Source organism: Lactuca saligna, chromosome 9, assembly GCF_052625555.1.
Source record: "Lactuca saligna cultivar CGN05327 chromosome 9, ASM5262555v1, whole genome shotgun sequence".
In the NCBI taxonomy this organism is placed as follows: Eukaryota; Viridiplantae; Streptophyta; class Magnoliopsida; order Asterales; family Asteraceae; genus Lactuca; species Lactuca saligna.
This window is the reverse complement of record NC_136425.1, coordinates 2,682,366-2,697,457: the sequence shown is the minus strand read 5'-3', so window position 1 is coordinate 2,697,457 and position 15,092 is coordinate 2,682,366. Positions and strand designations below refer to the sequence as shown.

The following is a 15,092-nucleotide window of genomic DNA, read 5'->3' as shown; positions in this document are numbered from 1 at the left end:
TCTAAATGAGAATCGAAGATCTCGTTGTTAGTAGAAAAACGATGACAAGTTAGGCAAGAACGGACGTCAGACGAAGAAGTTATGAATTTATAACGAAGTTTTTCTGTCCCGGTCTTCGAAAAATAAATAATAAAAATAAAAGTCAAAATTAGCCGACGGAGTCTAAATGAAAGTTGTAGAATATGGTCTGACCTTCGCGTGGATATAAAGAACGTCGAAAACGGAGCTCGTATGCGAAAGTTACGCAATTTAGAAAATTGACAAGTCAATTACGCCCCGCGTACTCAGTCGGATGCAACTTGTCTGACCAATACTCGAGTGCCACCAGTCGACGCACGCAGTGACGTCAAAGTACGCCCCGTGTAACCCGAGTACGCCCCGCATAATCCCAGACCCAGCAGCCTATAAATAGAACTCGAATTCAGCCATTTTCTCTTGTTCAAACTCTTCTCTCTCTCTAAGTTTTGCCTCGTTTTGCGTGCCGTTTATACCCCAAAGCCCCGATAATATTCCCGAGCCCTGAAGCAAGATCCGAAGCCCCGAGAATCCCGAAGAGCGTTATTCCCGAGTCGAAACGTTGCCCGCGAGGAGCCCGGTTTTGTGAAGATCTTCCAGATCTACGGAGAAAGACCTCTTCTGCAAGCCGTAGTGCTGCCCGATCATCTTCTGATCAAGTGAGTGTGTAGTTACTTTCATTCCAACACAATATTATGAAGTATTTTATATAAAATACGTGCTATGTGTATATATTTTGTTGTTATATATGTGAATGTATACTCACTCTCTTCTATCTTATAGATCTGATTATTTCTCTATGAAATACGTGTTATGTGTGTGTGCCTCATCTGTTATGTGAAAAATGTTTTGATTGAGCATGCTATACAGGTTTTGAAACTACGTATAAAAATGTATATTTTATCTACTAATATGTTGGGTAGAATATGGGTAGATAGTTGGTGTGTAATAAACAGATGAGAGGCCTTTATGTTGTTTTGATCCGGTCATCTAGCGGAATTTAGATGACGACCACGGACTTTTCTAGACAGTCCAGTGGAACGCTAGCAGCCTCATAACCTGTAGGTGTTAATGAACTTGGGTGTTCATTCGCTGTATTCCATCCCCCCCATGGTTGCCTTATTTGACTTATATTGCTGAGGAACCCCCAAAGCATGTGTAGTCGCCCCGATGAAATATTCTTAGACTAGGTCCTTTGTGTTAGTTATTTTAGGGACATAAAGTGAGAATAACGGGAATGGGTAACTGGGTTATTGTTGGTTGATAATAATTAATTTAATTATTTATTGTGGGTTGAAAACCCTATATGCTCACCAGGCTCCCAAGCCTGACCCACTCAGTTTTATTTTTATTACAGGAAGTGGCGCAAGAGCTTAAGATGGGCGAACATCAAGTTGTTTTGTTTACAAGTCTGTATATGTATATATTTATTGAATGACTTGTAATGCTATCGTTTATGCTTTATGATCTGTATCGGAACATGACATCCCGACTTTTGATTATGAAATGAAATCATATTTCTTTATGAAATGTTTTGATAAATATATATTTTATCATGTTTTGTTTTTGGGAACAAATTCCGCATCTCTTTTAAAATTAAAAGGATTTACTCTGAAAAATATTTTAAAAAGCATAAATGAAATCGGTCTTTTCGGGCCGAGATTTTGGGTATGTCACATCAGTTCATGATGATAAACTAACAAAGAAACACATTCAATAATTAGAACTTATGATTATACACTTTGCTCAACATAATACAAAGTGTTATGATATTTACATGCTGTTGGCTAACTTTAGCCATTCTGCACTGTTTTGGAAAAATCATAGAAAAATCATACGAAGTCGAAAACTAGATCCATAAATTCTGAGAGTTCAAAAAATGTGTCTAGTTTACTCATAATTTTTATCACGATTTTTAATGACCTCCAGCTTGGGTGAAAAAGTCCATAATCACAGACTGGTCCGGATTGTTGTTTGAAATGATAGGCAGTTTTGTAAAAATCACCATAAATTGTATAAAAATCGTATGGAGATGTGAAAGTAGTCATTTTAAAGCTAAGAACTTGAAATATTTTCACCTTGTACAGTTTTGAAAACAAAAATGTTTAAGATGCCCAAAACAGTCCGTGAATGGAGTTGAACTTTTCTGATGAAGGCTGTTAGAAAATTTTAGTTATGTTCTTGGTGTTTTAACTTGTATTCCCCCCCCCCCCCCTGAAAACTTGAGAAAACATGAAAATGTAGGGGTATGAACTCACCTTAAGTGATTTCAGTAGATGATTGTTGAAGAATGGAAGTGTTTAACTCAAGAACACTTGGAGATGCCTTGAAGATTTTCGAGAATCTAACATCATAGTTATGGAGTTTGTGTAAGCAATCCATGATTTGAGTAGAATGAAGTGAAATAATCATAAAGAGGATGAATTTTACTTACTGAGAGTGGAAGAACACTTGAAAATCAGCCTTGAATCTCGAAATTTGTGTAGAAAAAGTTTGAGAGAAAAAGTGGTGTTTGATACTTAGTGAAATGAGAGCAAATGAGAGAAAATGAGGAGAGAGGATGTTTGTTCTAGCTCTAAAAACGTGGGAATGAGTGTAATTTGAGTGTAAGGGACATTGAAGTGACCTAGGTAAGGTGGGGAGGTATGGCTAGTCATAGAGTGGGTGTGAGGTGGTTGCTTGTGACATAAGTTAAGGCAAAGTCAACACTCCACCTTAAATAAATCCCCCATTAGATCTTTATTATTTAGATAATGATTTTTATCAAAATATGTTTAAATTATGAATATTTAGGGTTTATTATGTTAAAATATAATTTCTGGAGAAAATCCCGCTTTAAAATCACGAAAAACGGGCTTAAAATGTTAAAAATATAAAAAAGGGGCTAAAAGTGACAAATTTTCCGAAATTTGGCCGAGGTTCGGCCTTCTGATGCTGAAACCGAGAGGAGAGAGGGCAGGAACTGAGAGGGAAGAAGAGAGAGGGCAGGAACCAAGAGGGGAGAAGAGAACAGAGAGGCGCGAAGAGACAGAGAGGAGAGAAGGAGCAGAGACCGAGAGAAGAGAAGAAAGAGCAGAGAGGCGCGAAGAGACAGAGAGGAGAGAAGGAGCAGAGACCGAGAGAAGAGAAGAGAGAGCAGAGAGGCGGAAGGTGAACAGAAGCAGAGAAGCGACAGAGAGGTGGCGACAGAGACCGAGACTCGGTCTCTGCTACAGGGTTCGGTCCTCCGGGTTCAGCCAACATAGGTTCGGTTCGGTTCCTAGGTCTCGGCCTTAAGGAGCTTCGGCTCCTTGAGAAGGGTTTCGGTTCCTAAGGTCCATTTTTCTCGTTTTTACCCCGTTTTAAGCCGTTTTTGACCCGGTTAAGGTTTGGAATGACCCGAATGATTCTAAAAAATTACGGGAACTTTTTGAGAGAGATTTCTCATACAGAGAGATATTTGAGAGAGGTTTCACATACTTGGAGAGATTTGACATTCTTGGAGAGATTTCTCATACAGAGAGATATTTGAGAGAGGTTGCACATACTTGGAGAGATTTGGGAGAGATTTGACATTCTTGGAGAGATTTCTCATACAGAGAGATATTTGAGAGAGGTTGCACATACTTGGAGAGATTTGGGAGAGATTTGACATTTTTGGAGAGATTTCTCATACAGAGAGAGATTTGGGAGAGATTTCACATACTTGGAGAGATTTGTCATAGAGAGAGATAGAGTGAAAACGATTGAGAGAGGTTCCATGTGTGACAATTGTGAGTGTTTAGCCCCACAATGCAAGGTTTTTGAGCCCCGTTAAGTCATGATTAACGACCCTACACACTCCCGATGAGTATGCAACATGGTTTTTATCAGTTTAGTTCATTGATTAGCACTAAGGCTCAGGAAATTTTAACACAAGACTTTTCCCAAGTGATGTTTTCCCGTTAATATAGCAAGTTATACAGTATGTACATAACACATACCCTAATACACAAGGTTTAATCGAGTTGACCGGTTTGACTTGATGACTTGACTTGACTCAAGATTGACAATTGTCACAGAACTCGATGCGTTAGGGTCAACATGGATTGTTGACCTTAACTGTTGACTTGGACTTTGACCAGAGTTGACTAAGTTTGACTTGGAGGGTATTATAGGTATTTTGGGATTTTGACAAGTTAATTACATGATGGGTATAGGCAGTTGAGTTGGAGCTACGCATTGGCACTTATCTGATTCTATCTTATCAGTACGACATTCTTGAGAGGTGAGTCTTCTCACCATACCAATGAGTCCAAGGCACCAAGTTCGGCCCATTTTATGATATATATATATATATATATATATATATATATATATATATATATATATATATATATATATATATATGGATAGATAGTTGATTGGATAATATGTCACTATGACACTTGTATGGAAGTCTTGGGGGGTTCTTGTGGTAATTATCATAGCATACGATATCCATATAATAATTAGTTAGAATAAAATAATCTAAGCATATATATATATATATATATATATATATATATATATATATATATATATATATATATATATATATATATATATATATATATATATCAGATGTTAAGTTTGAGTTAGATGAGAAAACTTAATCATAAAAGGAACATACCTCTAAAATACAAATAAATGATGCAAGGAAATTTATCGTTGAAATGTAGCTATTTTATATTCCCCTTCTTCCCCCCCCCCCCCCCCCCCCTTCTTCGGTTCCACTATCTGCCACATTACAAGGGTGCGTTGAGTATTATAGTTTTAAGATTGTTTTGAATCGAGTTCTTAACACACACAATTTATTTGGTGAAGTAAACTATTTGCATAATCGCATTTAGAATTTAATTTCTGAAAAAACTATTTGCACTCGTCGCTTTGTACGGGTAAACGACTAATATATATACACATACATATATATATATATATATATATATATATATATATATATATATATATATATATATATATATATATAATAGTTTTGTGAGATTGATATTTTGTTATATACAAATGAGTGCCTTTGATCGACGTTGTAACATGGTGCTAGAAAATGTTAGAGAGATGTGGACTGATGTTTTGTATTGTTTTTTTAAATAAGTAAAATAATAAAAAAACAAACAAGGTTGTTGTTGTGTAGTTTGTATTTTGATAAGGTGTTTTTGAAAAGATGTTTCTTAGAGGGGATTCAGTCATCATCGTACTAAGAAATCCCAAGTGACACATATATCTTTCTTCATTATCGAGTATTTGAATTATCTTTTATATTCATATAAATATGTTTTAATCATTGATAAAACATTCATCTGTTGTTGCACAAACATGTTGTGGAATGTGGATTTGGATCTGTTGTTTGTGGTTGGAACCAATTACACTTGTGAAGAAGAGAATGAAATTCTTGGTTTTGTCAAAACTTATGATGATTATTAGTATGATTTTTTTAACTTTGGTTATTGGTTTAGTCTGGTGAATGGTTTTTCCTGGATTTAAAGATATGCTAAAACTCTTGTAAATTTAAAATCCTGGGTTTTATAGGGATAATGTCACTGTAGCACAATGAACTTTTGTGATTTGTCCAACTTGACCAATTATGTTTTTTTCTTGCTCATAAGGCCATCTAATTTTTAGTGTACATGTCAATTAGGTTATTATCGTTAGTTTTTAATCATTCCTCTGTTAACTAGTTATCTAAATTACACAAATGGCCCCTATGTTTTAAATTTCTTTCGTAATTAGTCGTTATCAGCCATTTTTTAAATCACTCGACTAAATCTATCACAATCCTGAAGCTCTAGGGACCAAAGTGTAACATTGTCATTACCTTTGAATCTGGTTGAAACACGAAGCTTACCATTGGATTTCGTAAGCAACAACAGTCGAACTCGCCAATCATTCATCAAAAATTGAAGTAGATTTCGACTCCAAAAGTATATTACAAGCACACGATCTAATCAATTGAAACATTTACATTCATCCAATTTCGATCCCAGTTCACTTCTCAGAGTCGAAGCTTTAATTTTGACTTTAATTCGTTGACTTTTCAAATACAACCAAGTCGATAATCAAATAAACTATCATCTTCAATCCTTCGATTTCCATTATCCTTTGAACACAATACAATTGACTTTCAACACCATATAACGAATACAACACAATAAATCGGGTTATCTAACCCCAAGATGCTTGACCGTGATCCCAAAACGAAACCCATATTGGGAATGAAAACCAATTCGAACTCCAATCAATCAAATAACATACATAACACAAGGATTCAAATTTCACAAATCAAAATCAACTTCAAACTTTAGCTATCGACTCTAAGCTTTCGCTTTTCACAAATCGAGCCTTCGAAGTCAAAATAATCGTTGTACGTTGTTCACTCACGAAATCAAAACAATTGGATCCAAAATCAAATTGATATCAACATATCGACATTCGAAGTCGATTTCAACTCCAAATATATATTCCATGTTCGCTTTCAACCATCGATTATCAAAGACTTTTAAAATCATCAATTTTGACTTTCTATGTTTGACTCTTAATTGAACTTTAAGAACAAATTCGATTTCCATTAACGGATCCATGGCATCAAGATGTAAAAAACAATGCTAGTCAAAATCAGATCGAATGACTCAACTTCATATTGAAACTGTAGTGACCTTTCGATTCCTAACCCAAACATCGCCAAAATCAACTCCGATGCTTGACTTGATATGAAAATCAAATTAAATGAGTTAAAGAAATATATGGGCTTCGAAGTCACATGAATAGTAAAGGATTTTAGGTTATGAAATCCAATGGTATGAGCTAACATCCAAGAAAAATTTACCTATTATTTGGTTTGGTGCTTATGAAATCCAATAGTAAGCTTTGTGTTTCAACAAGATTTAATGGGGAGAATAATAACAATGTTACACTTTGGTCCCTAAAGTTTCAGGATTGTGGTAGTTTTAGTCGTGTGATTTAAAACATGACTGATAACGACAAATTACGAAAGAAATTTAAACCATATGGGCCATTCGTGTAATTTAGATAACTAGTTAATAGAGGAATGATTAAAAACTAACGATAACGACCTAATTGACATGTACAGTAAAAGTTAGATGACCTTATGAGCAAGAAAAAAACATAATTGATCAAGTCGGATAAATCACAAAGGTTTATTGTGCTATAGTGAAATTATCCCCTTTTTATATGTAAGATTATATTTTAAACGCGATCAACTCAAAACGATTTATTAATACGTATGTTAGTTTTCTTACCATATTATTAATTACATTCCTAGGCATAATGATATATTCATATCTTAAAATCACATATTTGAATTAATGGACTAAGATATTTATACACATGAATACACTTGTGTATTCTTTCAACAATTTCCTAATTGGCTTGTGGTCTATTTCTAGCGGGCTGTATTCTCAGTAAGTTCGGCCCAATACAAAACCCATGAACGATCCAACTCACATAATACCCAAAACCCTAAAGAGCTTCCCGTCGCCTTATAGCACCAATCTTCACATTCATAGGTTGCAGCTCGCCGTCTTCGAAGCACGCACAGCCAATCTTCTATCCTTCTCTGTATGTGATCCTTTTCAGACATCTGAATTGTTATTCAAGCTTGCGATTTGTTGATTTTATTGTTGTTGTTTGTAGAGGGAGATTTAGAAAAAGAAGCGAAGATGAGTCGAGCAGGAGGTGCCGGAGCAAAGGGGGGAAAGAAGAAGTCAGCGACTTTTGTGATTGATTGTGGGAAGCCTGTCGAGGATAAGATCATGGAGATAGCATCACTCGAGAAGTTTCTTCAAGAGAGAATCAAAGTCGGTGGTAAAGCTGGTAATCTCGGCGATTCCGTTACGATTTCTCGTGAGAAGAACAAGATCTCCGTCACATCAGACAGCAACTTCTCCAAAAGGTACTCAGCGTTCCTTAAACTGGTTCAGTTATTTCCATAGTTTACTCATTGTTCGGTTGATTTGAGTTTCTAGCCACGTTATCACAATCTTGTTGGTGTTTAGTTGTCTAATTTTATGATGGCACATGATAATGTCTCTCTTGCTGCTCCTACTAACATAATTTTGTAGAGGATTATAATAATATTCGAGTCTCATATTTCATTATTTCAATTGGTTATGTGTTTTTTCTTGTTGCTGCAGTCTCTTTTCCAGTTTTCCTCATTGAATGTTATATAACCACTCATGCTAGTTGTATTTTCTTGTAATCATTTATTGCTTTTAATGAAACCAGATGTTGCAACTATAACAGCATATCAAATGTGAGATATTTGTAATAGGATACTAAGTACCTACACATATATTCCATATTGAGTGGACCTATGATGTTGTGGATGAATATAATTTCTCCCTCATCCCATGAACCGATGTTTGTTAGAATTGGCCATTTCCTCTTTTACATGTTAAGTTAATGATCTAAAGAAGACAATAATGACATTATTGCTAAGAATTAAAGATTATAATTTTGGTTGAAAATGCTTCTTCTTTCATAGTTGAGAATATAAAAGTTTTTGATTTGTGATGAAGTTGCTTTATTTTATGAATGTTCAGGTACCTGAAATATTTGACAAAGAAATACTTGAAAAAGCACAATGTGAGGGACTGGCTACGTGTGATTGCCTCCAACAAGGATCGTAACGTATATGAGCTAAGATACTTCAACATTGCTGAGAACGAGGGTGAGGAGGAAGACTGAGAGATTATTTTGTTTTTTGTTTTTATTGCTATGGATTTTGGTTTTGGCTTCGTAGACTTATTATTATCATCTCAGTTTCTATTTTCTTTGGATTTTGAAATATTAATTTGCACGACAAGTGTGGCTCCATTCAATGTGCTTTTGCTAATTACTCTTGCTGTGTTAATCTGATTTTGTGTTATTTTATCAGTGTTGATTGTTTTTCGACTAGAAAGAGTCTATATATCCGCCCTCAAATCTACTATTGAAAAGCCAATCATGACATTTTGATTTTGTATATATATATATATATTTTTTTCCATATTCAATCACCAAACTTTTTTTAAGCTGTGGAAAGTCACTGAGCTTTTTAAAAAAAATTTAAGTGGTTCTTTTATGAACAAATTGTTCAACATTACCTTTATTCACAAATGGTTCAACATTAATCCATGGACATGAGTAGTCGCTCAAGTGTGTTAATTAATGCTAATATAGTGAATGACTTTAGTTTGATGACCACCAGTTTTCTTAAGCTCTATAGAAGTCGTTGGCCAATGGAGAATGATCACTCTGAGACTTCTAAAGAAGAAAATGATGACATATTACAAATCCCCCAGTGAAGACAATCTATCCCCCTTCAGAGGTAGACTTAGACTCTCGGTAAAAATGATGTATGCAATTACATCTGTTAGGTATGCATGCAATGCTGCCAAAGGCCTAAAGACTTTAGTCGCTTGCATGTCTGTCTGGATATCTACATTACGTCATTAGGTGGATGAAGAAGCATAGAATTGTAATTGTTGATGAGTGAAAAGGGGCACTAGCAAAAGCAAGTTGAGAAGTAAAAATTAAACGGTGGTTACTATTTGGTTGACCTCTATAACCATTGTATCATAAATAGATTATTAAACATATTAACTCCCATTTGGTTTACAACACATTTTCGTATATTTGTTTTACCAAAGTTTCAATCTATATTTTTTTATTAACCATTTACATCAAAACCGAAACCGGAGTAGGGATATACAAAAACCTTGGGTGTTATTTAATCAGTTCTACCTATGTTTGACAAGACATGACGAATTTTTTTTGATCATTTAGCAGTATTTCTTAGAATGATCAAATCGAGCTTACTGATTTCACCTATATCAAACTTATTGCCCCAAGGTGTTCCTTCAATCCAAGTGCTTGGGTTGAGGGACATTGCTGTAATTTAGAAGGAGATTATAAAAGTGTGTCTAGACTCTAGACTCTAGACGTTTAAAAAAAAAAACTATAGGTGCATACAAATCAACCAAATGAGAATATGAGGACACATAATAATTTTTCAATCAATGGTTTTGGGGAACAGAATAGTTTGGTGATATACCGTCCTTTCATTTTCAAGGCAAAACCAAAAATATTAAAGATACATAAAATGTACTACTGACTGTTTATCTTTTGATCAAATAACCCAAAATTTTAGGAGTTCAATGACCAAACAAAAAAAAAAATCGTACATGTAATGACACCCTCCACCATGTAAGCTACACAGTGACTGTCACTGGAGCAATTTTCTGTTGTTTCGACGAACTGTATTTCCTGGTAATGAATCTGCAGTTCCAACAAAAACCAAAAAAAAAAAAAAAGTGTGTTAGCGTTACTCAAACTTATTATATATGACCAAACAAAAACCAACAAACGTATATAAACCTAAACGGTTCGGGTCGGGTCGATTTAGGTTATATACTTAACTTATTATATATGTCATCTCCAACATATCATATGAGTTCTAAGTAAGTGTATTCAAATCCTTCTAAAACATTTGATTCAACGAATCATATGACATTTAAAACATTTTGCCAGCTCTAGAATTAGAAAGCCAAACAAACCCGAGAATTGATTTGACAAACCTGAAAAAGTCCCTCCATAGGAGCTCATACATCAACCAATTCATCCCACCATCACCATTTGAGCCAGAAGAAACCCTTGTAAATTGAACTTGTTTTCTGTTAGTAATGCAGGTTAAAAAACAGCAACAAGATGCAAAGTATAGTGACATACCTGGAACTGGAGGCAGACTTGTTCAACTCATCAAACATGGAACGAGGAGAAACACATCCCATTGCAAGCCATGGGGAGATTTTGCAGGAGAAATTTGCACCATATATGCTGCTGCTGCTGCTATCATTACTTCCATCTTTTGTTTCTTTTGGAGGCTGTGCTTCACATTCCGCTGCAAACTGTTTAAGCCTCTTCATTGCTTCAGTCTCACCTCCAACAACAGGAGCATTTACAACAGGTTTCACCTAACAACAACAGTCGATCATATTATCACATCTTTTCAATTTTTAACAAATACAGTATCAAGTTTTAAATTGTTCATACCTGACTCATAGTAGCGGTAGGATTCATACCCAAATCAACCAGAGATGGAATCTCACCAGCCTCCACATCACCACCAGATGGCAATCCTTTCAGTTGATCAACAGCCTCAATGGTCTTCCTTACCTTTATACCCTTCACTTTATCCCTAAATCCACCATAATTTGTTGGCATTTCTTCCAATTTAAATGGTAAATCTTCGATATGATACAATGTGCTTCCCCAAAAGTACTTAATCTCCACCCCTTCATCTTTCAATGCAGTCTCAATCTTTGATTCACCTTTAACGTCATCATTAGACACTTCCCTATGGGCATACACTGCCTCTGCCCCAATTTCCTTCACCAATTCCGCTAAAATAGTTTCGGGCTTTCCAATTCGGACTATAAGATCCGACCCTCTTGCCTGAAGATTCTTTCTTAAATCAGAAACTGATTCGATCAAGAAAGATGCACGATGGGGTCCGGTTTTATCGAACCCAGATGAGGATTTCCCGAAATCTCTAGGATCAAAACAGTAAACTGGTAGAACGGAAATGGATTCATTGTTGGCGGAAGTCAAAGATTCATTATCATGAACACGGAGATCGTTACGGAACCAGACAATGGAGGCACGGCAGAGACCAGCGGCGTTCGATGGGTCAGAGGGGCGGCGTGGGTTTAAAGCTAACGGGTTTTGAAGAGGGTTTGCAGAGACGGTTGATTTCAATATGGATTTGGTAGGGGGGAGGGGAGTAGAGGTAAGAGAAAGGTTGAAAAGGGAAGAGATTTGAGTAGGAATTTTGACGGTGGCAGGGATTTTGAGATTTTTGGGTGGAGAGACGAAGTGGGTGGGAAGGAGTTTAGGGAGAGAAAGTGTGATGGATGTGAAAGGAAGAATGGGGAGGTGAGATTGATGGTCTGACGGTGTTTGTGCATCTGGGTTCTCTGAATCTTGAAGTTTAGGATCCATTTTCGATTGACTGAAAAACGATGAAGAGGGACGTTGAGGATGCAGATGACGAAAGCTTTGTTTTGAAGGATTCTTCAAACTTCAAAGGCTTCTCTTGTCTGAAGTCTGCTATGTTTTTACTTTTCAGTGTGTTCGGTACGAGAGAGGAAGGAGGGAGGGAGGAGGAGTTAGGTGGCAATATAATATTAAGATGAAAACAATGTAATGAAAAGGGCAATTTAGTCAATTTGCGGAGGCTATTGTTCATCAGGGTCATTACCTAACATTTTTGGTCCCTAGTCATCTTTTTGGGGGTTGGTAGGGAGGAAGAGATCTAGTAGGGTTTTGGTCAAAGTTTATGTAGAGATGCATTTTGAATGTGTTATATTATGTACTTACATATAACATGGTTATATAAGCACATTTAATACTTTTTAGCATGATATGTGATTGTACTCTTCTATATACATTTGCTTTATAATCTTTCAAAGAGATATTGACTGAGATATGATTTGAGATTTAACTATTTAAGGAATAATTACAAATCTGAAATGTGAGATTATATCTTTATAACAAACTTTTAAGCTATTAGCAAAAATGTTAGCTATTTAAGGAATAATTACAAAATCCGAAATGTTATATCTTTATAACCAACTTTTAAGCTATTAGCAATAATTATCATTTTTGAAATAAGTCCATTTTAGACTAGAATTTATTACATCATACATATTTTTTCTAACAAAAAAGGAAAAAAAAAAAAAAATCGAATTTCGAACTAAGCGTTTCACTTCGAAATTTCAAGAACACGTCATAAATCCAAAAAATAAGTCTGTAATTTTGAGATAGTGTTTGGTTTTATTAAAATCCAACAAAAAGTAACAGAAAAAAAACATAGTAAATTACAATGCAAATGCACAAACAGTGCTATTTATTTTGAGAAAAAAAAAGTGAAAATAAACATTTTAGATTTAAAAGGTAAAGATAATTTTTGAAAAGTGTTTAGTTGATATGAGAAAAATAAATAAATAAATAACATCATCCATCACTCAAATCCAAAATACCTATTTTATGATTATCCCCAAGTCTAACTACCCAACTTAGACATCTCCAACCTAACATTAAAATCTATTTTAGATGATAAAATAATGTAAAGCCATTTCAACCAAAACTAAATAGTTACTTGAATTTTGGTGAACCACTCGATATATTATTATACTATTAGTACAGTTAATCTTTTATCTTACAGAATTTATTTTATAGTTAATAAATAAAAATTAATTAATTACTAATTAAATTCGGATTATATATATAAAAAATATTATTTAGTCAAGAAGAGCTCCAATGCCCAAGATCCTATATCTTTGACCATTAATATTCAATAATCCAAGCCTAATTTGACTAGGGCTCCAATACAACCAAAACCCAATTTGCTCAACCCATTACTTCATCCATTTGAATAAATGAGTGAGACAAGACATATAACGTGGAAGAAGGTTTTCTCTTCCACCAATGTGGGATAAGTCCCACATTGTAATTTTGTAGTCAAAGTTCCAACAAGTGTAAGTCTAGGTTTAATAGGTACAAGTAAAATATCAGGTCAATATGTTCAATTTTTATCATCATATGTAGCTGGAGCATGAGATTGAATGTGACAAACAAAAATCTTAGTGTGTATGAAGGAGGAGAAGACGAATGGGCATCGTAATTTTAGTTTTTTGGCAACGAGAGTGCGCCAGTAATCATGATTACACTTTATTCACGTTGTTCTTCAAGCCCTTTCCCAGTCAAATATTCAAGGGGTGGAGATTTCATTGCAATTCAAAGGTAGATTTAACTTTCCCAATTTCCGCTTTGTCTTTTCCCTTCATACTTTCGGTATATATCAAAATCAAATTCTCTGACTTGACTATTTAAGGGGGTGTTTGGCTTAGCTTTTGAGATGTCAAAAGGTCTTTTAGAAAAAGATATAAAGCAAAAAATGTTTGACAAAGAACTTTTAAAAACCACTTTTGGATTTTTGATAGAAGGAAAATCAATTTTTTGGAAAAGTCTGGAAAACTTGACTTTTTACAACTTTTCCAAGGACTTTTGGCTCCTAAAAAGCTAAGCCAAACACCCGCTAAGCCATAGGCCTTCTGATTTTCTAAAATAGTTTTGGTTTAGATTTTATAAACTAATTATGATTTTATACACTAATTCAAAGGTAGATTTAGCTCTATAACAACTTTTCACTTACTTGATACGTTAGATTAACTTTTTGTTGTTTATCCTTATTGTTATTCATATGCAAATAAGATTCTTTATTTTGGCTAATTCTAATATTTAAATGTACATTGATATTCACTTTTATGCATCTATTAGTTCAATTTGGTTGGTATTTGAAATTGGTCAAGTTGGTTAATGTGAAACAATTAATTATATATTGGTATTCAAATTGGTCAATTTAAAGATCTAGATAAGATTCATCATTAGGGCTGATAAGTTTATTAATGCCATTATATTATCCCTTTTCAAGTTACTCATCAGGTTCAAATAATCCATGTCCATCCTATTTTTCTTTAAGAAATCATTTTTTTTATCGTACTTATTATATGAAATTTCTTGTACAGTTAATGTTTCATGAGACCCATCTATGACCCTTGAAAAAGTAACACCAGTTGTTATTCTCTTGAGGTATGTTATTCTTTCTAGGCCACTTTATCCTCTTGAGGTATGTTATTCATATATATTTTTTGGGTTCTTTTCATGAAGAAATTTTCTTGTATATTTTACCCATTATAATTGATGCTTATGACAGATAAATTGATATAACTCAATGGCATTATATGGGTAGTTGAGGTAATTATGCATGAATATTAAGGCCCTATTTTTCACACTGAACATGACATATGACAACATAATGCCTTGTTGACTAGTATTTTTTGAATTTTCTCTCTTTATATACCATATTCATTGGTTTGATGAACAAAAAACATCGAGTACTCATTTGTTCAACATGGTGCAGCTCATAATGCAAGCGTTGCTAATTTGTTGATCAAGAAATGTTTGTGATTTGCTAAACAATAAATGTTGGACTGATATCCTTT

At 34.5% G+C, this 15,092-nt stretch overlaps 2 protein-coding genes across 2 annotated transcripts; one reads left to right on the top strand and one right to left on the bottom strand.

The window, feature by feature from the left end:
* The first annotated feature begins 7,480 nt into the window (after nucleotides 1–7,480).
* Nucleotides 7,481–8,881, top strand: LOC145017675 (large ribosomal subunit protein eL22z-like). Its single transcript, XM_078975666.1, has 3 exons — nucleotides 7,481–7,605; nucleotides 7,681–7,939; nucleotides 8,589–8,881. The coding sequence occupies exons 2-3, from the start codon at nucleotides 7,707–7,709 to the stop codon at nucleotides 8,731–8,733; spliced, it is 378 nt and encodes a 125-aa protein (XP_078831792.1). The 5' UTR covers nucleotides 7,481–7,605; nucleotides 7,681–7,706; the 3' UTR covers nucleotides 8,734–8,881.
* Nucleotides 8,882–10,011: 1,130 nt separating this feature from the next.
* Nucleotides 10,012–12,167, bottom strand: LOC145015452 (blue-light photoreceptor PHR2-like). Its single transcript, XM_078973927.1, has 4 exons — nucleotides 11,080–12,167; nucleotides 10,756–11,000; nucleotides 10,605–10,679; nucleotides 10,012–10,305 (listed from the first exon to the last, which is right to left on the bottom strand). The coding sequence occupies exons 1-4, from the start codon at nucleotides 12,025–12,027 to the stop codon at nucleotides 10,239–10,241; spliced, it is 1,335 nt and encodes a 444-aa protein (XP_078830053.1). The 5' UTR covers nucleotides 12,028–12,167; the 3' UTR covers nucleotides 10,012–10,238.
* Between the last annotated feature and the right edge of the window lie 2,925 nt (nucleotides 12,168–15,092).

Coding starts and splice junctions, on each gene's coding strand:
- LOC145015452 (XM_078973927.1), bottom strand. CDS start 12,027: ATGGATCCTAAACTTCAAGATTCAGAGAACCCAGATGCACAAACACCG. Junction 11,001..11,079: donor CTACCGCTACTATGAGTCAG/GTATGAACAATT, acceptor TGTTGTTGTTAG/GTGAAACCTGTTGTAAATGC. Junction 10,680..10,755: donor AAGTCTGCCTCCAGTTCCAG/GTATGTCACTAT, acceptor TCAATTTACAAG/GGTTTCTTCTGGCTCAAATG.
- LOC145017675 (XM_078975666.1), top strand. CDS start 7,707: ATGAGTCGAGCAGGAGGTGCCGGAGCAAAGGGGGGAAAGAAGAAGTCA. Junction 7,940..8,588: donor GACAGCAACTTCTCCAAAAG/GTACTCAGCGTT, acceptor ATGAATGTTCAG/GTACCTGAAATATTTGACAA.